Source organism: Chlamydotis macqueenii, chromosome 12 (assembly GCF_036417535.1).
Source record: "Chlamydotis macqueenii isolate bChlMac1 chromosome 12, bChlMac1.mat, whole genome shotgun sequence".
Lineage (NCBI taxonomy): Eukaryota > Metazoa > Chordata > Aves > Otidiformes > Otididae > Chlamydotis > Chlamydotis macqueenii.
The window spans coordinates 16,017,643-16,041,936 of record NC_141567.1 but is presented as its reverse complement, the minus strand read 5'-3'; the positions used below and the strand labels follow the sequence as shown (position 1 = coordinate 16,041,936).

The window sequence follows — 24,294 nt, the reverse complement described above, 5'->3', positions numbered from 1 at the left end:
AAGTGTACAGCTGGAAGTCCTCAGAGCTTTTGCAAACAGGATAAAAAGTCAAATAAAAACAATCTCAAGCCCTAAGGCACCAAAAGACCTTACATATCCTTCCTGACATTTAGTGCATGATGCTAACCTGTCACACCGAGCCAGCTGTGTCTGTGTCTGTTTGGTTCTTTCTGGGCAAGGTAATATCTAATAAAGAGGGGGGAAAACAGATCGGTTTTTCAAGTGAACACAGCAGGATGGCTATCAAAATGGGATGTCAAAGCTGAGTTTAGTGCTGCAAGGGAAAATCACGTCCACAACTATATCTGTCAGCATTATCAGATCAGCTTGAATAGCATCAAAAGGCAGAACTGGAATATACTACCTCCCTAAAATACGTACCACCATAATACTATTACTTGTGTCAGCTGTAAGTCTTGTCATCTTACATGGGACTGATCACATATGCTGCTGGGTATCCTTCTCACTGAATTAACAAAGTGTGAGGGGTACTTCACTGCACTATGTCTGTGGAGCGCTCAGCACGGGCTCCTATATGAGTTTATCTTACGCTATGTGTATCCAGTGCTGCATCCCATGGAGAGAAAAAAAAAAACCACAGAGAAGAGCACAAGGTAAGACTTGGTGCAGTCTGAATTTGTTATGGCATCACACAAGTCTGAATTCATCACGTTCCAGCACCTGACATGGGACAGGAAATAATCAGAATCCCATAGCTGCAATGTTCCTTGTTAGACACCCATATCTGACAGCAGATAGACTTTTAATAAACTAATCAGAGTAAAGATTATTAGTGTAAAACTGCATCCTCTGCTCCTTCCTCACACATGTAGAGCTGGGAGAAAAAAAAAGGATCAACAGACTACTAATTTTAAAATGAAGGAAAAAAAGATACCTCTCTTGTTAAAAGGCTGTAAAATAAGGAAACAGTCAAAATTCACAAACTGAGCTAATCGGGTCATCAGGACACTTCAAAAAGCACCCAGAGGCCAAGAAAACCAAGAAAGTTCGGATAAATAAGCAAAAAGTTAGAAAGTTGAGATGTAATGGACTGGCCTGAAATCATTCCATAAAACACAAGAGCTTGTGGTAGTAATTACCTGGCTACAGGGTTGAACATGAACATAATGCTGAGGGAAGTCTAAAGCTCAGACCAAATAAGTGCCGTCTAATTTTGCCTTACAGTTCTGTCACCACACCTTAACTTTTGTATTTTTTACTTGCGTTCTCAAGTCAGGTTTCAGTCTGGTTGTTTAGAGGTTTAGCCAATTCCCTTCCGTCTCAGAGTCATGATTTGAAAACTAGATCTATTGTTTATTTTTTAAAGTATTTCATAATAACAATTAACATACATTTCTACTGCCTCAACAAACTTTCAATTCAGTGTTTTTGCTCAAATCATCATTAACTGATAGGGAAATACACAGGTAAGAAATAAGAAACCAGACATCGTCCTCATTTAAGAGGCTGCTCTGCCACACTCACAAAACCTCAGCCCCTGTCAGTGCTCTATCCATGTTCTAAGAAATTAGTATAACAGACACATTGTGCAGCAAAGCTTCCGTACGTATTGCAGGCTGTGTCTTCCAGAAGATGAGCAGTGTTACTCCTTCAGAGCCATTTCTTCTGCTCAGAAAATTAGGGCACTAGCTCACAAGGGGAGATGTCTTACACTGACCTGTGGTGATCTATTGCCCCAGCTCTCTAATTCTCTCCCCCTGGACGAGCAGCTGAGTTGTTTCTGAAGCTGCTTCTGAGCCATTACCACATTTTAGCATAAATCCATACTGATTTGGGTTTGCCATAGAAGGGTGGAATGTAAACTACAGCTTATCAAGAACTGCTTCACAAATTGCTGCCCTTGCAGTGGGGACAGCAGTATATGGTGTAAGAGTAAGATCACTGCAGACAGGGGTAAACATGGTCATTTAGAAAACAGTAAGCATGACTCGTAAAAGTAAATCCTGCTTCTCTAACCTCAGAGTTTCAAGACAGAGCCAGTAAATATGTCAATAAAGGGAACTGGTGAATACCATACAGCTAAATTGTCAAAAAGGCTCTGACAAGGCTCCACTCCAAAGTTAGAATTCTGTGTTGCTGTTGGAAGGAAAGCTCTTTTATGGACTGAAAGCTAGTTACATATAGGAAGAAGCAAAGAGAAGGGCTTGATGATCAATTTTCAAGACAGAGGAGAGTGAGCAGGAGATTCCCCATGTATCGGTGCTGGGAGTGGTTTTAATCAATTATCTTTCCCAGTGACCCAGACATGGAAGCAATCAGAGAAATCTTCATGTTTGTCAATAATACTAAGGTCTTTGGGGTCGTTGAATGCTATTTTGTTGGCAAGGAGCTCCAGAAGGATCTCACAAGACTGAGAGAGTGGGCAAATTAGAGTGGTCAGGCACTGGAATGGCCTGCCCAGGGAGGTGGTGGAGTTGCCATCCCTGGCAGTGTTCAAGAGGCGGCTTGATGAGAAGCTACAGGATATGGTTTAGTAGCTGTGGCAGCAATGGTAGTGGGAAGACGGTTGGACTAGATGATCTTATAGGTCCCATCCAACCATGTGATTCTATGATTCAAAAAGGCGGCCAGCAAACTTTAGCATCGCCCTAATGTACAGTAATACATCGAGGGAAAAATAATCCAAACAGTACTTAAATGATGCTGCACTCAGAGCTGGCAGTTACAACTCAACAAAGAGTTTTTGGAGATATGGTTGACAGATCTCTCATACCATTAGCTCAATAGGCAATGGCAGCTAAAAAAGCCAGCAAAATTTAGTACCTCATTCACCAAGGAAGGTACTGAGAACAAGGCAGAGAACATTGTTTCCTGCTATGTAAGACCCTGGTGGTACTGTGTGCAGCTCTGGCCTCTCACAAAGCATGTAGTAAAGTGAGAGAAGATCCTGAGAATGGCAACTAAAGTGATAAAGGAGATGGAGCAGCTGCCTCAAGACAAGAAGCTAAAAAGACTATGAATGTTGTGTCTGGGGAGGACAAAACTAACAGTGAGAACCTGACAGAGATTTATCGACTCTCTACAATTGCTATATAACAGCTGGATACTGGCAGAGTACAAAGGAAATGGGCTATAAAAAGCAGCCAGGCTCATAGGCTCTCCCTAAAAAGCACCTGCAGTTGCCACTGCTGGAGACTGGGACAGACAAACAGTTGGACACATTCCTAACTTCTCCCTACTTTTGCAGCATGCCTCCTGCTCGCTCTACTACAGCTATCCAGTTTTTCCTTTTAACTTGATCTAACTCTGCCTTCATGATAAGGGATTCAGGATGCCGTCTTTGAAGCGTTTCCACTGTGGATATGACAGAATTACTCAGGAGAAGGAGGCAGGAAGGCAGTGCATGCGCCTGTGCGTACAGTATCAACATGGCCTGTTTGGGTGCTCCCAATTTCAAGCCAGCTGGTAGGTGGGCTGTTGACTTACGCTGAGGTGGTTGAGAATCAAAAGGCATCATCATCTTGGGCCTCATCCCCCTTCTTCCTGCCAGTGTGGACATGCTATCCTCTGACTCATGCCCTGAAGGAAAAACACTGGAGGTTATTTACCATCGCAGTAAGACTTCTGTGATACCATACCAGATGATTTCAAGTCTCCTCTCTTTATTTCTGGGCTGTCCTGTTTGTAAGCAGTTCTGTGACAAATAATTGATAAAAATAGCTCTTTCATCCTTCACTAGAAGGTGAAAAAGAGGACAGTTAGGGTAAAGATTATCAGGCACTGGAGAAACTCTCCAGACCATAATGCAAACACAGACCTCTGGCAGTGCAGCTCTGGGCAAATGCATGGCAGTGCAGAGAGTCACACATATGGGCTGGAGTACCAAGCTAACCACTCGCCAAGTGAAAACTCACCCACACCTCAAGACTTGAGGTGGTTAAAGCTGGTTAAAGCACCAAAACCTGATTCTGTGTTTGACCACTGAAATAAATGCCACACGCGTCTCTCAACAGTTTAACAGGAAACACTCAGATTATCTTCTGATTACTAATCAGTATTTACCAAAGAAAATCAATGATTTAACTCCTGTGCACTCAATTTTCTCACTAAAACATGTGATCCATCCTTTTCAGAGAGTCTTATAAACTAGGCACAAACCCAATTCACTACTTGCAAAATAAGAACAAAAAAAGATAAGGGTAACTGAATAATATGTCAATAAAGTGATTTCACCAGATACAGCAAAATGCATTTAATTTTAAACATCATGGTCAAAGTACTCGTTGATATCTCACCTCTGTAGGAATTCCGCCTTTGATGGATGTTGCTGTCCATGGAATTATCAACTGGGGTGATGTCCTGGGAGTTGCGAGGGATTGGGGTATCTGTCATGATTGGATTGGGATCTGGAGATTTATCAATGGGTTTTAGCTCAAGTCTTTCATGATGGATCCACAGGTCAGGAGGCTTGACATCTTTGGAGTTTCCTTTGTACTTATGGGACCCATTCACTGATTTGCAGGCAGCTCGTTTCCTTGGGAAGGAAAACAAATGCAATGTTCTTAGATGTAGGCTTCCTTTCACTTGTTGAAAAAGGCAAATTTGCACTGAGATTTCCTTCAGATCTTGTATCCAGCTGAGCAAAAGCTACCCACTGGGCAGGAAGCTTTGAATTTTACATATAAGCACATCTGACATCTCAAAGCATATTCTGCAACTCTGATGCCATTAAATTTGTCTCAAATGCTACCACATGCTGCAGAACTGTGCTCTACAGTCTAAGCTTTCATTAACCAAAATTATGTTTCCAGTACTTCTGATTATTAAGAGAATATTCTAAACATGAAGTGTACGTACATCATGCTGTGCCCATGCTCCAGGGCTTACAAACAACCTCAAACAATAGCTGTAGAAGGAGTCTGCAAATATCCAATTATCTCAATAGGATGGTTAACTCTACAGACTAATGAAAAGAACATTCATTTTACCACTGCTCAGGTTAGACACATCTAATGTGCTTTTTTCTAATCACTGTTGAATAGCAGCAGCAGCAAACTGATTGTGAGGCAGACATTTGACATGATGGAATTTCGGAAAAGCAAAATGCAGAGTTCCTGCCCTCTTCACACACTCCTCATTTTGGGCCCTGGCAATGATGGAGGAAGGCATCCCTTCTGGATAGCACAGTTGCTAGAAATGGCTAAGACGTGACTAAATCCAATTTTGAAAACATCAATGAATGGAGCTTCTCATGTAGGCGATACAACGTGCTGCTGGCACCCTGCTTTGAGCACTCTGTAGCTGAACAAGTAAAACAGATCAAAAGGTCATTCACTGCTTGTGAGTTGTTGCATCTGAAAGAGGTGGCATTCAGAAGCTGGGAAAACAAAGGCAAGATTTCACAAAGTTATTTCTGCCCTTTGAAAATAAAATACGTCTCTTGGGCACAGACCCATGGATTCTGCCCTCTCTCAAGCATATACTCCCCAGCTGCTAGAACATCACTCATCTATCCTTGCTCTCCTTTCCCGAAGGACTTGTATTTTTGCAGGATGGTTCAGCTTCAGCAAAGCAAGCGAAGATTATCTTCTAAGCTTGGCTTTTAATCACTTTCTTAAAACTCTGGTTTGCATAACAGAGTCTTTTCAAACTTAAAAAATAGCTTTCAGCTCTGTTCAGCTGTTTCAAAGAACAGGCAGAAACAGCCTCCAGGAGCCTATGAATGGAAGCATCGCTGCTGTAGTCTTAATTCAGATACTCTAAGTGAGGGAAGAATTCAGATACACATCTGTATTTTGGATTTTGGAGCACTTTTCTAAAAGAGTCCAGCACCAGATTCAGATTCCACTCCAGTAATCTATCTAAAAATTTGATATTATCATGCACAGCTTGTAAACCTGCTCTACACACTGAAGTATAGGCTAGGAACAGAAGTGAGAATCTACGTGAGGTGCTGCGCTCTCACAGCTAAACAGATGTATTGGCTCAAGTTTGGAAACAATATTTTAAAAAATAATTTCTTCTCAGAGATGGGCAAGTGCAGGTATACATGAAAGCACTGCCTCAGTTTGCCTGTAAACTCTTAATGGTTTGTAAATTCTGAAACACTGATTAGGAAAATCTCATCTTCTGAACATAAGAATTCAAACTGCATTACTGATCTGCTGGCAGAACAGAATCTCTACAGCCCACAAGACTTAAAAAGTAATGAGCTCTAAAGCTTCATAAAGAAAAGATTAAATAACAGAATTAAGTGAGAAAGGTAGGACACCGCCAAGTGCCACCCGGACACCTTACTTTTTTTGGTGAGAAGTTGTACGACGAGTGCAGAAGACAGCGACTATCACCACTATCACAATGGTGATCACTCCAACAGAGACTATGATTACAAGGAGCATGTTGCTGTCCAGGGGAGAAGTAGGACTTCCGTGGGGGCTGTTACTGCCTGTAAGAGTTTGAGTTGGGAGAAAGGCGTTATTTATTATACGGACTTTACTTGGAAAAGATCCCCATCAAAAGCAAGCAGTGCCCTTCAAAGACTGCTAGAATCATACAGATCAGCAGAATGAGAAAGATGGTTCCTCTGCTAGGATTTCAAGTGGAGTGCTTCCTTATTCCTCTGTCACTTGCCAATTGTGTTTCTGTATAAATGTTAAATCTACAAGGTGCTTTATAGATCCATTCCCAACTAACAGTCTTTAAAAATTTATGTTCACTCTGCTTAAACAGTTATCATAACAAAATCCAATAGTTTAGCATCTAAGGAGAGTTGACCTGGGACCTTGCTAGAACTACAGGCATCTCCCTGAGGCAAATAATCACCTGAATCGGTATCAGTATTCTACAGTGGTCACTTTCCTCTGAAAGAAAACACATTTTATGTAACACTAACAGGTGTTACCTTATGGCAAGGGTTCCGCAATACACAGTGCTAATAAGGAGAAGGAATTAAGAATATTTTTTCCTTCCTAATATGTTCTTACTGAATTAATTTTACATTTGTGCACTATAGCAGCCATTTAAAACCGAACTGGGAACACGATCTGCTTATCAAAACTGAAATGTAAATGCATGCGATGATACTTTTTCCATATACCCCACACAGTAGGCAGGAACACTATGACAGAATTATAATACAATTTCTTGAGTGGGAACAACTATCATCACAAAGAGAAAAAGTTACTGGAACAGATGTAATCAGGGTTGTAAACTGCTTACTATTTTCAGAAGGATATAGCATCACTTGGTAAAACACCAAAAGATGCTGCATTTAAGTTGAAAAGCTTTGCAACAGCACTTACCACCAAGTGGTGGTTTGTAATCTGGTCCTAAGTCCACTGGGCGGCTTCCTTTCCCTGCAGATCCTGAAGCTGAAAAGGTCATATGTGTGGTTATTTTATATACACATATATACACACATGCACACATAAACAAACACTTTAGCATTTCTAAGGTAGTTCTCTCAGAACTTCTCTGAACCATTGTGAGCGTTTTTTTCTCCTTTTCTCTCCTCTACAACATGATTTGGCTTTGAACAGCATCTGTTTTTCTCCAGGAAGAGAACCACTTCTTCAAAAGAGCTATATAATAATTAGTTTACTGTGTCACTATTTTCTTAAGTAAGCTCAAGAGCCTCTACTAGTATTTATATTTTAAAATGTAATACAACTTACTTGCAGTAATACACAGGTATATATTGACGCAGATGGCTTTGCCACACCTGTACAGTTAATTATCTTGAAACAGTAATTATACAGGTTTCCTTTCCTAATCCCTAACTACAGTAAGTGTGGAAGACTGGAAATAAGTGGAGGATCAAAAGCACAGTAAATGTAATATTAAGTTCCTGCCTATCCATAAAAACTGGCTTTCAAGTTCTCCCCATTCTTTTCCGTTTGTTTCACCTTCGCCACAAGCGACAATGAAGTATCACAATGATGTTTTCTGGGAAAATAAATGAATTCCTTTCAAACCATGTTCAAAGGATGACAAGAGAAGTAAACATAACCATAAATTGGTTATTAGAAACTGAGGCAAATACTGTAATAGAGGAAACATACAGCAAGATGCAAAGAAAACATTCCTCTCGTTATAGAAATTCATAATACTTTGCAGGTTTTTTACACACAGTTCTGTACAAAAAGCCAAAACCACAAAAAACCCTGAAGTCCATAAATATGGCAGTTTCATAATCATAAAAAGGGTTCCTCTCAGTTAAAAATCCACTCTTATCAAGAAGTAGTAAGTGTGAAAGGATGTGTAACAAATGGAAATTGTGAACCTGAAGTCAAAGCCTGTAAATCAGGCACTGTGAAATACAGACAGACGGTAAGAACAGCAAAAGGCACCAGCAAGAATACTGATTCAGCCCTGAGAAGGATAATAAGAAGAGATGTTACATGCGTGCAGTGAGGAGTTAGATGTAGTCTAAAATAATGGAAAAGACATATTGCAGGACAAATCCATAATGAAAAAGACATATAGCACCTGCCAGTCTAGAGAGGACACTGCATTCGGTGAAAACATGTTCTGGAAGTACTGGACTAATAATTTTGCAGCAGTAATGAAATAATTTAACAGAATTTTAAACAGCTTGTATTTATTTACATTCATATGACCAGGTAACTTGCACTGCAAAGATGTGAAAAAAACCCCTAGACGAAGATAGGTGGGAGCACCAGAGAAGCTGCGGGAGAAGGGAGGAATAAAAATAACTGCCTATTTTCAAAGGACAAACACCCTCTGCATTTGTAGCGCAGCAGCTGGAGTCTTAACACAGGCAAGATTATGGAAAAGGTGATGGATAGGAGATGGTGGCATACATTATGCCCATCTTTCCGTTTTATTGAATACAGGTATTTTCAAACAAACTAAATGTCAGATTATAAATTTGGTTGGTAACAGTAACTATGCAGCCATACTATATTTAGACTTCCATAAAACATTTTACTGAATACTGCACAACGCTTTGGTAAAAATAGCATAATAAAAAAGCAATGTGGCACATATTAACAAGATTAACAACTAATTAACTGATAAGAAATATAACTGTAGAATCATTATTCATGAGGGATATTTCTAATGAGTTCTGCAAAGACTTGGGCTTGGCCAAGTGTAATTCAACATCCTTAATAACGTCATGAAAGAAAATTAAAATAATTGCTGCTGAAGCTAACAGATGACATAAAATAATGGAGTAGATAGTAAGATACACAAAGTCACCTTTAAAGACCAACAGGGGTCATGTGGTGCGTGTGGGTGCCACACACCGAGTTGGTGTGGTTATCATGGGGTCTGCACTCCCTGAACAACCTGTACTCACACAGCCAACTGCAGATTTTATATACCCCCATATGAGTGTGTACATGCGAGAAAGTATATAAATCATTATTAGATGATAAAAACGTTGCAAAGCAGTGATAGGGAGAAAGCAGTACTCTGGCAAGCAGTCCTAATTCCAAAGAGTGTAGAACATCCTTGGGAATATCAGCCTGCGCTTGATCCTTGTAGAGCGCGACAGCTCAGGGAGCCTGATCCTGCCACTGCCTGCGTGGTGTCAGTGTCTGCACATTTCCAAAAACGTAAAGGTAGCAAGATACAAAGCCTAGTTTTCAAAATACAATGAAATTTAGGAACCTAATAAAGTTGCTTTTCAGTTTCTAATCCTGAAACTAGGGATCGACAGTTCATCTTTTAAATTCCGGGGAACTCGTTTCTCACGCATTGCACCCTGAAGGATGCCCTGACTCTTCTCTGCAGTTTATGTGGGCGTAAGGACTGTAACTCTTTGCCTCTCTCACGGGCAGCTAGTCATCACTGCCTCAATAGGGAGCATAAGCCTGGCTTCTACACGATACGCTATACACAAGCTGCATCGTCTGTATGGACACCATCCTTTGTTCCAGGCCTTATCATGGTTTTTGTTGAGGTTTTCAATTTCTTTCTACATTAAGGAATAGTTTAAGACAACATTTACTTGAAACTGGTAGGTTTGAGGGTTTGTTTCTTTTTTTTAGCTTGTCAATCTCCTTGTTACCCATTAGGTATCTGCAGCCAGACAATGTATTTTAACTTTGTGTTACTTTAGGACAGTTTTACTAGAATTAGATACCTTAATCTTTGCTTTTGTACTAGGCCAGTGCAACTCCTCGAAGCCTGAAGGCTGTTAACAGGCACTAACCTCTCCTGACACAAGCTCTGTGCTATAGAGTCTGTGGAAGAACAATATAGTCTGCTTAACACAGAAGAAAAACATTAAAGTAGGGGAGAGAAAAAAAAAAACCAACAAACAGAACCACTAAGGCCAGAGACTCAATCCCACCATAGTTTTGTTCCCTCTCAGTCTCAAATAACTTTCCTGCTACTTCCTGAAATACACAATTCTGCAATTCAGCAATATTGTCACAAAGCAGACTTTTCTGCTCTTCAGCTCATCTTCTTTTCTACATTTAACCTACTGCCATGATTTATAGCCTCCGAGTGTTCTTACAGGAATTTGGAAACAAAAATATCTTGGCCTTTACGTAGGGTTTTATGATTTATAAATTATACAATTTGATAAAAATTAATCAAATTGATACTAGAATAATATGTTCCTTTAGGATGATAACAACAGAGGAGAAGATTTAGTTATCTGCTGAAATGAGGTTTGAACAGCGCCGAACAGAAAACAACAACTTTTACATAAAACCTTTTAATCTTCCCCTATTCCCCTGCACTTGCAGTTGAGCCCTAATGATGACATGGTGAGCATCTGGTTCCCCACAGACACGCCTGAATCCCAGCTAGCATCTCTGTTACACAAGTCTGGATATTAATTTACACCATAACTGGGCAGCATCAGCATTATTTGGTACACAGAAGGTAAAAGCATATTTAATAAATTACTTCCAAGGAACAAGTTGAAAAGCAAGTAAAAAGAAAAAAAAAAAGCTCATTCTCAATTCCTTTAGGATCTATTTAATTGTATATCTAAACTGCTTGCCAATGTCCTTTAGCCCATCCCTTTAGACTAATTCTACTCCTCTTTAATGGGCTTGTAGGTTATTTGGAAGAAAGCAAAAGTAGTCCTGGGACATTCGCCTTATCACCCAAACCTACCATTTTTCAAGCTTGCATTTTAAAACCTTAAGGCTTTTAGTAGCTACCGCTGTGCTCTTCAGGACAGTCTGGAGTCTAAATGAGCTGACAAGCAGAATCTCTCTTGCAAAAAGCTTTCTAGAGCAGGCATACTATCCTTATTACAAAAATAATTATAGATGTAGAGCTCACAAAACAGCACTTGTGCTGTTTAGATAACTGTTTCATCTTCCACCTCTATGTACTGAGATTTTGCATTCACGCTCAGAGGCTGGCTGGAGTAACACTTAATCCAAATTCATTTTGACAGAGTGATTCAGCTCTGGCACAACCCGCTTGTCCCTTCATGTGACATCTGACTACAGAGATCACTTTATATTCCTAACACTCAAACCACAAATAGGACTTCCAGTTCTGCCACTATTAAAAGCACAACAGGAATCTGCTCATTTACAGTTAGAGCAGCAGATATTTGTTTCATTTAGGAAACGCAACAGCACATGGACAGGAAAAACAACATGTGTGAAGGATGGAATAAAAGAGAAAGCGTGGCTATTCATTTACCTTGATCATTAGGCATTTTATCTGAGGATTCAGCTAGTGGGACAAGCACAGGGAAGGAAAAAACAAGAGAAAGATCACAAGGCTTGAAGGAATGAGAGACAGAATTTCAAGTTTCAATAGCATCAGTAGACTAGCTAGAGCTCTCATTTCTAACCACCAATACTCATATGGAGAAAGTACTCTTAGACAATCTTCTCATAACTTTTTATTTTTCACCCGTCCTTAGAGTACATTTTTTTTCAAGCTATCATGCTTTTGTACTATTTCACTATCACCCATCACCAAGCAGTTCTTGATTTAAGAGCCTGTTGTGTCACACTAGTTCCCTTTGTATCATCCAAGTCACTGAGCTGTTGCGTCACTCCCTGCCAGCTCCAGAGCCTGCTGCTTTGTACTATTTCAAGACGAGCAGATGTGACACACGAGACCTAGAATCTTAAAGCAACTAAAAACTGGTTTTCTAAAAAGCACATTTAGAACACGGGCCTTTGGCATTAATAACTAGATGACCTAAATGCCCACCAGTGATTTTGAAACAACACAATTAATGAAACAGCTAAGTAAAATTATGTATTAACTATGCAAGAGTAATCAAATAGAAAATTTTATTCTACTCAAATGCCATTGCCTTCCTGTCTTTTCCAGTTTAAGTAAAAAATTCAGGCTACTGGCATGTTACTGCTATAGAGGCTGCATTCAGAAAACGAGGAGGAAGATGCTTAGATATACATGATACTCTACCTTTTGGGGTTCTGAACTGAACTGCCTCAGACATAGGCCCCATGCCCTTCGAGTTGCGGGCCTGAATTTTGAAATAATACGGTGTATCAAGGGTCAGTTCTTGTATCTGATGGGTCAGTCTGTTTCCCACAACAGGTTCAATAACCCAGTCATGTATTTCAGCATTCACATCCGTGCTGTAGTAAATTATGTATCCTATTCAAAGGAAAAAGATAACTTTATACATAAAAGAACAGGACAGTCATAAGATCTCATAGAAAATGTTCCATTGACTTATAACGATATTTGCACAGCTAAATGATTATGGGTTTTCTGAAAGTATACTCTTACTTTTTCAAAGACTAAGAATACATTCAAGTATTAGACAGCCTCCCCATCTTAAATTTTAAACTGTTCAAAAGTACAGGTCGAGAGAAAAAAGCCATTTAAAACATCAAAATTACTTTTGACCACTGTTCATTGAATATGGAGAAATTCTCTTTACCTGTTCATAGACCAAATAAATATGGTACCATAACATAAAGCTGTTATTATCAAAACAACCTCAAAGTACTAATATTTATAGAAAGTAGTTAACATTAAAACAACATTCTCATGCACAGCTAAAGAAAATGTATTCAGTAGTTTATAATAATTATTTTTCAGTTTATTAACAGAGATTACAATAATCTGAAGAGAACTGAGGTTATCTTGCACGTCACAGAAGAAAGGCATGGGAAGAGTTTATGTTCTGTTATTAGAACATACTGCAATCACAAACCAATACGAAGTAAAAGCTTTATAACTTTTTAATGTAAGAAATACAGAGCCCCCCAGCATAAAATAAATACTTGCACCAATATAGGGCTGGGTCATCAGCTGCTTCATGCACAACTTGCCGCTTCCCATGTCCCAGAGACCACCAGTCTGGGGGTTACAGGAAGGAAGGGGAGACACTCTCCAGAGTGACTCCCACTTCTTTAAAGCAATTAAAAATATTGCTGATAACCCAAATTCACGTAATTCACAATAGCCAGTATGGCAGTTGTAGATGCAGCATGCTTAATTTCTTCCCTTTGTGGCGTAGTTAACTACTGAGGAGTAAATTTAATGATTTGCTACTTGTACAGGTCGTGAAGCAATGTATCTGTAACTTGTCTAAAAAGGGATGGCACATATATATATATACATACACTGACCGATAAAAGCACTATATATAGCATAGTGGCACAAGACTACTGAGTTAACTTATGACCATGCTAATTAGTCAGCAAGTATAACGATGCAGAAGCATCTGGAATCCACAGTAGCACCATTTAGTATTTAACATCCACCCTATCCCCACATCAAAAGGAGATCAGAGCTGAACAGACAGGTATTCCACAGAGCTGCTACCCAGCGCAGGGACTCGCATCACGGCTCAGTTTTTGGGGCCCTACGTGGTGCACAGAGGTGAGCGAAGCGAACGAGCAGGACCGACTCTGCCCGCCCGCTGCCCTGGCTCTCCCAGCAGAGGGCACTGAGCCCACGCGTCCGCAGCCCTCCGGCCCCGCTCCCCGGCTGACGGTGGGTGGGCTCTGCAGTACGGCCGAGTGATTTATTTCAGTTCTTAGCTTTTAATTGCTGCTTATGCAAAATCTAATAAATACTCTACTTTTTCATTCAGCGTGGATGAATAAATGTAAGGTTCTCCTTCACAGTATAGACATTGCAAGGAAATTTTTTTACTTGGAAAATTGAAGGTGTACGGTAATTTTGCCGATCAGATTGTGCAAGGAAATGCCGATCTCTCTTGTACATTGTCTACTCTTTCTCACGTAGGCACTTGATGTAAGATGATAGGCTTATCTTTTTAAGAGCATATATAACCTGGGGATCTTTGTGCCTTACATTTCACACCTGTCTGAATGATCCTCACTGACTGCCAGCAACCCAGTCCTTTAACCTGCAGTCAAGATAAAGGCTCTCGTCTCTCCAGCCAAACCTTCTTTCTCATAAATGAAATAACGCAGAATTGGCTTTCTAGCCAATATAAAAATACACATCCAGAACACAGAAACAGCTATATGCATGCAGAGTCACACAAATGGTGCAGAGTAAGCTGCTGTCTGTTAGAGCTGCATCCTTACAGCTCCACTTGTGAGAGACACTCGGCACCCGGTGAGAGAGCAGAGCAGTGCACTGGTGTGTCGCACAACCCCTCCCACCCTGTTTTTCCAGCACTGACACTGGAAAGACAGGGTACCTGTTAGAGCCACAGCATCTTACCTGTAGACTTTGGGCTGCCTGCAGAGTGCTGCTTTGCCCTTCAGGGGTCTTTCTTACAGCTTACTTAAAAGTCTACTGTAAATAGTAAAGGTTAAGAGGCTCCAGCATTCTGCCTTTTCAGAGGGATCCAATTAGGTTTTGTCTCCTGTCTAGAACCTGGGCTACAGTACTGCCTAATCAGAGGCCAGCTGACGACAGGTTTCAAAGGCTTGATTCTGCACCGTAATTAATTCTGATAACAAAAGCAAAATCAAACACTGCAAACTATATGCCAAAAAAATCTGCTTTAAGCTTAAAGCCTGGGGTAAAAGGAAAATTGAAGTCAATTATTTCAAAAAGTCTTTAGAAATGTGACTCCAAACGGAAATTACAGAAAGGAAACAGTAATTATTATTTAATGTAAAAGGATTTATCCTATGTGAAAGTGATGCAGTTACAAAGGCAAATGACAGTTTACTCCTAATGGTTATGTCAGGGGACTAATAAACTGACTTCAAGTCTGTTCTGCGCCACAAAAATGACACAAAGATGACAAAGTGCACTGGGATGGAGTCTTCTATATAAAATACTGATGGGCTAGATGCATTATAGATTTCTTTCTGGAGGCATGCTATTAGAATAGCACAAGCTGATGAAGGCAAAGGTTATTGAGATATTTAAACTTTCAATTATATTTCTGGTTAGAGTCCAATTTCACACTGCAGTTAGTTTACATCTTAATATATTTTTACTAGGTACAAAAGTAAATAATTAATCTGAGCTACTAAAAAGATTGACAAAGAAGATATAGACCTCTTGGCTAGCTCTAGGCTAAATTAAGTACGGAACGTGTTCACATAGTTATGCAGATTATATTCTGCTGTTAACCAGGCATCTTATATCTGCCTTTATTGCTCATGCAAACTGCACCTGTAATTTTGCCGTTGGCTTCGGATGGAGGCTGCCAGTTAACAATTATTGTCCGAGGTTTTCCCTCTTTGCTCACCACAGTCACGTCTTTAGGAGGAGAAGTAGGAACTGCAAACAAACAAAATCCAAGCTATCAGAAACAGGTTGCCCAATTTCACTGGATATAAACAAGTAACCTCAGCATCTTCGCTTTTTGTTTGTTTTACCATTGAAAAAAGGCACATACAATAATAAAAATTCTGAATGTTCAAATCTTCAACTAACTCTACCATCCTGCTGTAGCAGTCTTAATGATTTACTCCATTCAACTGGCAAATGCCATCTGGTGCGCAGCATCTCCTCTCCATAAGGAGTTACCTGTTTCTAAAGCACTTCTGTCAACAGATGCTGCGATTCATGACTGAATGAGCCCATGTGTCTTCAAAAACATGGCAGCATCTCTGTACAACTCTAACAGTTGGGGTTAATGGCTTCTAACCTGAATTTCTTCAGTCATCACAAAAACTACATGAACTTGTGAAATAAATATATTTTATATGCAAAGGCATACCAAATATCTCCACATCTTCAGCTTTACAGTAGGACCAAGACCTAGTAATTCCAGTTTGCCACTCAAATCTGAATCAGCAAATCCACCAAATTTAAAAACATAATCCATAATTACTGATTTACTTTAGTGATGAATTATTTGTGATTTGCAAGGAAATCTGCACCACAGAAGCATCTGAAATCCAGAAATATTTGCTGAACACAATTGTCCAACCTTTCTTCCTGGGTTGCCAGATAGTAAGATTGAGAGCGAGGGGGAGAGCGCTTCCTTCTGCCATCAGCCTCCTCCTGCCTAAAGTTCAGGAAATGGCACAAGTTGCTCCAGCAAAAGACTGAAATCTGAGACCCTTCTCACTGTGAACTAAAATATCCAGCTGGGGCTTAGATTAATGGCTTTCAAATGCACCGAGCCAGTGTCTCCAAAGGTGCATTAACCAGCCACAGTTTGCAATGCCGCATTATGAAAAAAACATGAGACTTCTAATTGGGTAACTTTTCGCCAAGTAAATCTGCCTTGGGTATTTAATACTGTAATAGTAACATTTAGTGCTTACATAGGGCTTTCTGCATTTAAAGAGCTTTATGTATCTTACCTATTAGAAATTAATCTCTCCATCCTCTGAGACGGCCACCTATTATCCCTGTGCAGAGGAACAGGTGGAAACCAGGGATAGCAAAAGCTCAGAAGTTACTGTAACTATTATCCCAAATACTTAAAAACATGCTCAACAGAAATGCTCAACATAAAGCATGATTCAAGGCCCTATAGTAAGCTTCAGAGAAAAAAAAAAATCAGGACTAGCCCTCAAGAGATTACTAATTCACAGACCAACACTGAACCCAGTATCCACTATTTTTTTCAGCTTTAGCTGAGAAGCAAGTCCTATACAAGGTTGCTACTCATGAGTATTCAAAAATAGTGAGTCACACACTCTGGAATTTGGCAAGTAATATAAATCACAAGATCTGTTATGAGAAAATATATTTAGCCTTTTTTCTTTTTCATTTGTTGCTTAGTTCCCAAGCTTTTAGGTCATATTTGCAAATATTCTTTACAACTACCCTGACTAGAAATGTACTTTCTACTTAAATTAAATGAAGTGAGATCTCCTGCGTCTTGCCCTCACTCCTGTACTTTTTGAGTTTCAAATTCTCTTTTAAGAAATTTATTTGTGCACCTTTGCAATCTCTCCTCTTTGTGTAGAGTTACAGATGACAATTATATGTCTGTTAGCAAAAATACCAAATAAAGTGTTTTACCATGAGATGGGCATAGTAATTGGGATGGGCAAGGAGCCTCAGTCCAGTCCTGTGCTGTCAGAAGGGCAGCTGCCTCCACATCGTGGGACTCCCACCAAAAATTAAAGCAACTGAAGCTCACAAAGGGTTTACGGAACCTTCAGAGTAAGTTAGAAGCTTTCTGATTTTACCCCTTTTTTGCTTTTCTCATGACTTATGATAGATTATTTGGATGATCTCACCAATTCTTTGCATGCTTGATGGTTTTTTTTGCTGTATTTTAATTTACCATGACAACTACAGGGTCATTTGGTTAGGCTCTCTTTTGTCCTTACAGTTCAAATAGAAACCTAAGCATAATAAGCAGTAAATTTAATTGCACAAAGATCATTACACACTGCAGAATAAAAAGAGCTAATGAGGGACAGGTCCTGGACCTCGCAGTTACTCAGTGAGCCCAAGTTCCTCTCTGTAGCTACAAACCCTCTTCTGTCCTGTACTTTGAGAGTGCCTCATTTTGACAGCACTGCAATGGCAATTCCTGCTGAAGAACAAGAATGTAGGGCTGACTTGGATGTCTTAACTTCTACTGGGATTTTTTTTATTTATCTGCCTCATGCACTTCCTTGCTTTGTAATAATTATAATCATAATTATAGCAAATTTAAATTATTATTTGCTAAAGGATTTTCTTTGTATTTGCTATTAACATGCTATTTCTGACATGTTTCAAATGCATGCTTCTTTATTCTCTCCTGTCTGTGAACTGTGGTACATTATTCATTACGTCTTTGTAATTTGATGTAAATTCTTTTGCGTGCAATCATCCCTTTGAATTCTGAAGTATGTTGTTGTTTTTTAATCAGGATTTCTGACTAAACTATAAAGAAAAGAAGCCCCCAGCATGTATTCATCAGCATAATTTTAAATGCATGCTTTTCCTCCTCCAGAATTCTGGCAGGAATTCATCTCATCAGGAATGTCGGCACTTCCAGAAACACACGAAGGAGTACCTAATTCAAAAGTTGTTCCATGTGCTGTCATACTCCAAGTGCTTGATCTTCGACCTTTAGTCACCATCACAGAGAATTCATACAAGGTATTTGGTTTTAACCCAGTCACTAAATAGCTCAAAGTGGTCGCATTTGCTGTCTGAAAGAAAAACAGAGTGTCAGTAACTTCTGAACTGAAAACCATCAGTCACCAGCTCCCAAACACCCTTGTCTCAGTTAAGTGTTTAAAACATTTTAGCATCACTACATTTTCATAACCACAGTCATTAATTCTGTAACGTTTTTGCTCAGTCATGTAAATTCATTAATCAAGTATTAATGTGCAATTGGTTTATCCTAAACTAGAAATTATTTCTGCAATCAGCAAGGGCATTTAACAGCAGTTAATTATAAATTAAAAAAATAAAAAGGCAAAAGGTCCAGGGCACGCTTGTTATGCAGCAGGCTAAATCACTGTCTACTTGGGGAGTTTAATTTACAGCATTTCATTAACTGGTCTGGCTAGGGAAAACAATGAAGCACAGCTAACAATAACAGTCCTCCTTGAAATCTGTATCTGCCTTCCAAATTCCTGTTAGAATTTGCTGTAAATTTTTAACATAATTTAAAAAAAAAAAAAAAAAAATCAACTGAAGGTACCGGTGTGGAGAGACTTGACGACAATGACATTTTATTAATAGGTAGGTATTTTTCAGAAAAAAATGGTTATCTAGGATCACACAGTCTAACTACACTTGGTTTATAGTGTAATTTGTAGCTGAGCCATTTAGGTAGAATTTTCAACCTTTAGATTAAACTATCTGATATTTGTTATACATGACTTGAACATAAACAGAATGTACTTGAGGCCTATGGAAAAAAAAAATAATCTACGTGTATGTATATTCCTTACCTTGACCGTAATCTAAACACAGAATTTAACAGTTAGTTGTTTCAGTATCTGACAGGGCCGTATAACAGCTGAATACAACTACTGCCTTCAGAAACCAACTGCTTGCAGCTCATTCTTTTTCAAGGAGGCCTTCTATAAATGTATGTGCCTTGAAGACTCTATGAATAATATAGTCCAAACTCTGCAAAGAAAACCCTTGTTTCTCAAATATCAATGACAGCTTTTTTGTTACACTGGGTGAAAGTTCAGAAAACTGTCAGCCAAGTGCTGCTTGGATTTGTACAAAGTGCTTTGCTTGTTCACGGACGTGTTTTGCCAGTTAGACATCACAGGGATAGAGAGACAACAAAGTCATCATAAAACTAATTAAAATCAAATCCTCTTTTAACTTTAAACCTTTATGCGCTACAAAACTCAGTGTAGTTTCAAAGTAAATGTGATTGTGGCTGGACGGTTCAAACATTTAAGTGTTGAGCAGAACAGTTCTTACATTAGTTCAGTGACAAAGCTTGACTGGATACAGCCTTCCTAGCACAAATATGAAATGAAGCTTTGTGTTCAGAAAAGCTTTTCATCAGCTCCCAAAGTGCCAGGTAACATTGTCTCTTGGCTCTTTGCAGTGCAGCTCAGGGACATTAGGAAGCAGTCGATGCTTCAGGAGAAGCTTCAAAGACCTTTGGCCTGGACAATTATGTAGTGACAAATCCAAAGGAGAAATCCTTTTCTAGCATCTTGCATTACGAGCTGACTTATCCCCTGAAAAGCACACACTTCTTCCTCTCCGGAATACCTATGGAAATCCCTAACACCATTGAAGCATTCAGTTCTGTTTATAGTACTTCTTAGCTCCTAGCTTCAGTCATACGTGGCAGCTGGAGTCCTTTTTACAGGCTGAAGTTGTATTTTTCATCTATACCTTTGAAACTTGCTATCTTTCAGTTTCATTGCACATCATATTGAATCTAAATAACACATGAAAGGCTAAACTGGAGTGTTAGACTCTCTGCTTTCTTCTAACACCACTTACTGTTTTTAAGATCACAACATGTCCCATGGTACTAAACTCTGCTCACCTACTAGAAATAAACTTCATAAATAATACCCTGTAAAATTTATTTTCCTTTTATACAGTCCTGAAAGATCTAAGTTAAGATTTAGTATTTTAGCTTGAGAGCACACTGATAAATCAGAAGTAGCCTGCGAGGACAACTCTGCTCCACCAATAAAGATTCTTTGAAAAACACTTTCATCCACATTAGTGAAACCACACGGGTTCAAAGCACAGCCGAGGATTTTAGCTTCAGGAGCTGTACTGCATCTGTTCCTGTGTTTATATGCTCTAGATTGACAAAACTCCTATACAAATTTAAGACAATAAGGCTCAATATGGTGGAACTTCTTAACTTGTACTTGAAGCACACAGCCTCTTCTTTAATAACAGTTTGTGAAGGTCAGCATAGAAGGGGGGAGTGCAAATGCAGAAAATATGAATGAACTAAGCATCCAGTTTACTGAGAGGGATGGATGAAACAACACTGTGTTGAATAGATGTAGCTTTGGATACGAGAGAACTGACACAAAGATAAGATTTCTGTGTGCAAAGCTGTGTAATGAAGAAGCTCCAATGCAACTGGGTGAACAGCCTCAAAACATGCAATAAATAACAAAGCTTCTAGAGGTGGCGATGACCAACGATATACTAGCTCATAGACAATAAAGTCACCAAAGACCTCATTGAAATATGGCAGCTTATTGAACAGCATCGCCGGAAAGGTTTTGCCTTTCTTAAAAATTAGCAACTGTTATTGTTCAACAGAGTAGTACAGAATTCACGACTGAAACAAAGAAAGAAAAGCAGGATGCCAGTTCTCCAAACATTGTGGGTTAAAAATGATCAGAGCAAATGTCCTCAAACTTTATGTCCTTTCAGGCAAATGCTTTATACAGTGAGTAATTTTGAACTATATTCGATGATTGCATATTATTTTTTGGTCCACAATAAAACTTCTTGACCACTGGCCACCAGCACTGAGACCGGTGGGAATATTTCATTTACCACTGAGGGTGGGTTTTGGTACGCATTTAACTAATGAAATTGCAGCATTACATAAATCACTCCCAAGACATCCTCTGTAGATGACTCAGGAATGTGGGTTCATAAATAACTTCCCTTTAGAGGAAGAACACACATATATCCACTTTTTTATTTCAATAATAATAATAAAAAAATCTGGTTTGTAACAAGATTGCTCAGGAAGAGCATAAAGGGAGCTCCATTAGCTGGATAGTTTAACAACCATTTCCTTTGAGTCTCATTTCAAATGTGAAATTTGCAGTCAGCATTTTTGAAGCCTCCAGATAACTCTGAAAATTAAAAAAAATCCAACTAACCGACTGAAAAAATCCAAACCAATAAATGGAACTCCAAATCTAGTCTCCAAATCAAACCAGCAGATGAAAATCAAGGAAGGCAGGGATATCATAAAGTTACTGTTATATATTTTGCACTCGTTCAGTGCCCAGAGGAAAGGTTCATCATCAACTTCATATGAGCAGAAAAGGTTGTAAAACGAAAGTTAAAACCGTCAGGGTAAACAGTCAGACTCACCCCATAATTTCAGATTCTTCTGCTAACTGGAGAGAAGCCATTGGTAACACAGACCTCAGCAATGCATTATTGGCTCCTCTACAGGTAAGCCCACATCTGTCATACAAAGTCATTGTGTGCGGTGAAGTAGAAAGCATAAAATTGTCACCGTGTCCATGGTTCCACAGCAGAACGTAGTTCTGGAAGTGTCTGCCTTCCTTCCCCGAGACAGCTCCTCCATTCACTCACACACAACACTTCCTCTCAATCTTTCACACGCATACACAAAAGAGACCACAAAAACAACTACTTCCAGCAAATGTAGAAGAGCCGTTGAAGTGATGATTTAACTGAGTACTGATGTGAACTTAGTCCAGGCATCTCAAATAAAACCCAGTACACCTCTACACCGTTTTCTAAGCGCTTGTCTTTACTCCCAGTTTTCACCCAACCCTGACTTGAACATGAAACTTCTCACTGAAATAACGCAGCTGTGTTAGCGTTGTTGAAACTCCAGTACCTTGTACTTCGTATTTGCAGGAATATTGGTTTTCCAGCGAACTGTGTAGTAGCGAGCATCTGTGATCTTCTGGTTCTTTGGCAGAGAGTTGTCTGCCCAAGTGATCCGTATGGTGTCATGGCTCAGAATGGAAGCCTGAACTCCCACCGGTGGCATCATGGGAGACGGATCTGGCACTGGAGTGTATGGAGCATTAATAACAAACAAATCAACCTCGGAAGTGTCTAGGGAATTGATGGGTAAAAAGTCGTGTATTATAATTAAAAAGGGAGAAGGTGGCATTTTTATGTAAACAAAAACAAAAAAGGGGAAATGCAGGGTAGTACAATGAAATGAAAGGTGAGAAATGGAGAAAAAGAGAGAAAAGCCAGAGTTATTAGGTGACATAAGACTGGCTGATAAAATTACTCTTGCATCGTGTTCCCTTCCTAAGACAGTAAGACAACATATATATGCTTATATATATATATATATATATACACATACACCTAATCATACTGGTGTTCAGTGTGTTCAACCGTGGCCTAAGAACCCCAAACATAACTAATTTTAACTTTGACTTAATTTTTCTCAGAATGTCCACTGATTCCTCTTGCAGAAAACAAAGAGGAAGAAAAAGAGCTGGACTTCTTCTAGATAGGTAAATGCCACTTCACACAAATTACAGGGAACACCCTTCATCTTTCAAAGAATATTAATGGCAATTAAGTTCCAAGTATCATATAAATTTGCAATAACTGAAGAAACTGCAATTCCAATGTCCTCTATGAAATCTCTAAGAATTCCTGCTCTTCAGAAGATTAAAACAAATAGAAGTGTTAACATCTACACAAAATAACTAAGTAATATCAATAGTCTAGTAGGGAGCACAGTGAGGCATAGCACAGTAATAGCTCAGTTGCAAATACATTTCTCTGCTTAAAATCTTTTATTAATGTATTACAAGATGGGAAAAAAAAAGCCAAGAACCTGTTTAGTATAAATGACAGCAGATTGAGACTTAGACAAAGAAAATGTAGGCATTGTATTCAACATCTCAGTGTAAAAGACAAAAAAAAAAATTGTCCATAAAAAACAATGGACAGTGCCTTTGGAACTGCACCCACACAATGTGTGCTAATATAATGGTAACTTTTTTAATAGGAATATCTATAAGTAGTTGAAAGGTAAGTTTTGTAATTTAAAAATGAAACCAATTTTAGTTGGGTTAATAAACGGATTAAACGGGCTAGGCAATCACTGAAACAGTAACGCCAACCAGTCAAAGAAATGGAGTGTTCTTGATGGCACTGAAAAACAACACTCTTACATCAGAAACCACATTTGCAGCTGCTGTGCCTGTTAACCATTTTCAGCTGTGCAGAACTGAAAAGCAGCCCCTTGCTTTTACCTGAGTGAGGCCTGGTCACTGCGCTCTCGTAGAGAGGGATTCCTTCACCAACGTTGTTAAACGCTTTCAGAGTTATGACGTAGTGAGAGCTTGGGTCTAAAGGGGAAAAGCAAACAATCACGGTTTTAGGGCAAACCATTATTAGTGAATCCTATTTTCTGCTTCTCCATTTTCTCTTTGGTCAGTCTTTTATGTTTTAACTGATCTACATGAAATAATCAGACTACATTTGAACTGAGAATGTCTCCATACAGATTTTCTGTTAGCATTCAATAGTTCTCATTCAGCAGCAGTCTATAGTCACAGCAAACCTACCTTAAGTATAGTTTTAAAAGCAGGAAGGAAAAACTTTTTAAAATGAACATTTAAAGTTGCTCTACTGGAATATTACTCAAAACTCCAATTTTATGGAACTTATCAATAGTTCACTATAATAATATTTATTTTGTTTTTAGGATACCTTACCTACCACAGAGAATTCTGTGGAGAAGCAGTTCTATATTTTTCTTTTAAAGTAGATTACATTGTATCTTGGTGACATTTTGGTTTCTTTTTTGCCTGAAGCCACCTGTTCTGCAGCTCCAGAAGTAGAATAATGGAATGC

General features: G+C 39.1%; 1 protein-coding gene across 9 annotated transcripts in view; it reads right to left on the bottom strand.

The window, feature by feature from the left end:
• Positions 1 to 24,294, bottom strand: part of NEO1 (neogenin 1) — a 202,716-nt gene that overhangs the window by 7,791 nt on the left and 170,631 nt on the right. For 5 of the 9 annotated variants that reach the window (XM_086757425.1, XM_086757433.1, XM_086757430.1 and 2 more), the window contains exons 16-25: positions 23,691 to 23,786; positions 22,301 to 22,524; positions 18,302 to 18,440; positions 15,502 to 15,609; positions 12,346 to 12,540; positions 11,605 to 11,637; positions 7,263 to 7,331; positions 6,259 to 6,406; positions 4,257 to 4,495; positions 3,448 to 3,540 (exon numbers count right to left, since the gene is read on the bottom strand). In XM_086757425.1, the coding sequence (XP_086613551.1) occupies positions 3,448 to 3,540; positions 4,257 to 4,495; positions 6,259 to 6,406; positions 7,263 to 7,331; positions 11,605 to 11,637; positions 12,346 to 12,540; positions 15,502 to 15,609; positions 18,302 to 18,440; positions 22,301 to 22,524; positions 23,691 to 23,786 (1,344 nt within the window). The remainder of the gene's footprint in view (positions 1 to 3,447; positions 3,541 to 4,256; positions 4,496 to 6,258; positions 6,407 to 7,262; positions 7,332 to 11,604; positions 11,638 to 12,345; positions 12,541 to 15,501; positions 15,610 to 18,301; positions 18,441 to 22,300; positions 22,525 to 23,690; positions 23,787 to 24,294) is intronic. The other 4 variants (XM_086757432.1, XM_086757429.1, XM_086757428.1 and 1 more) reach the window with 2 other exon arrangements.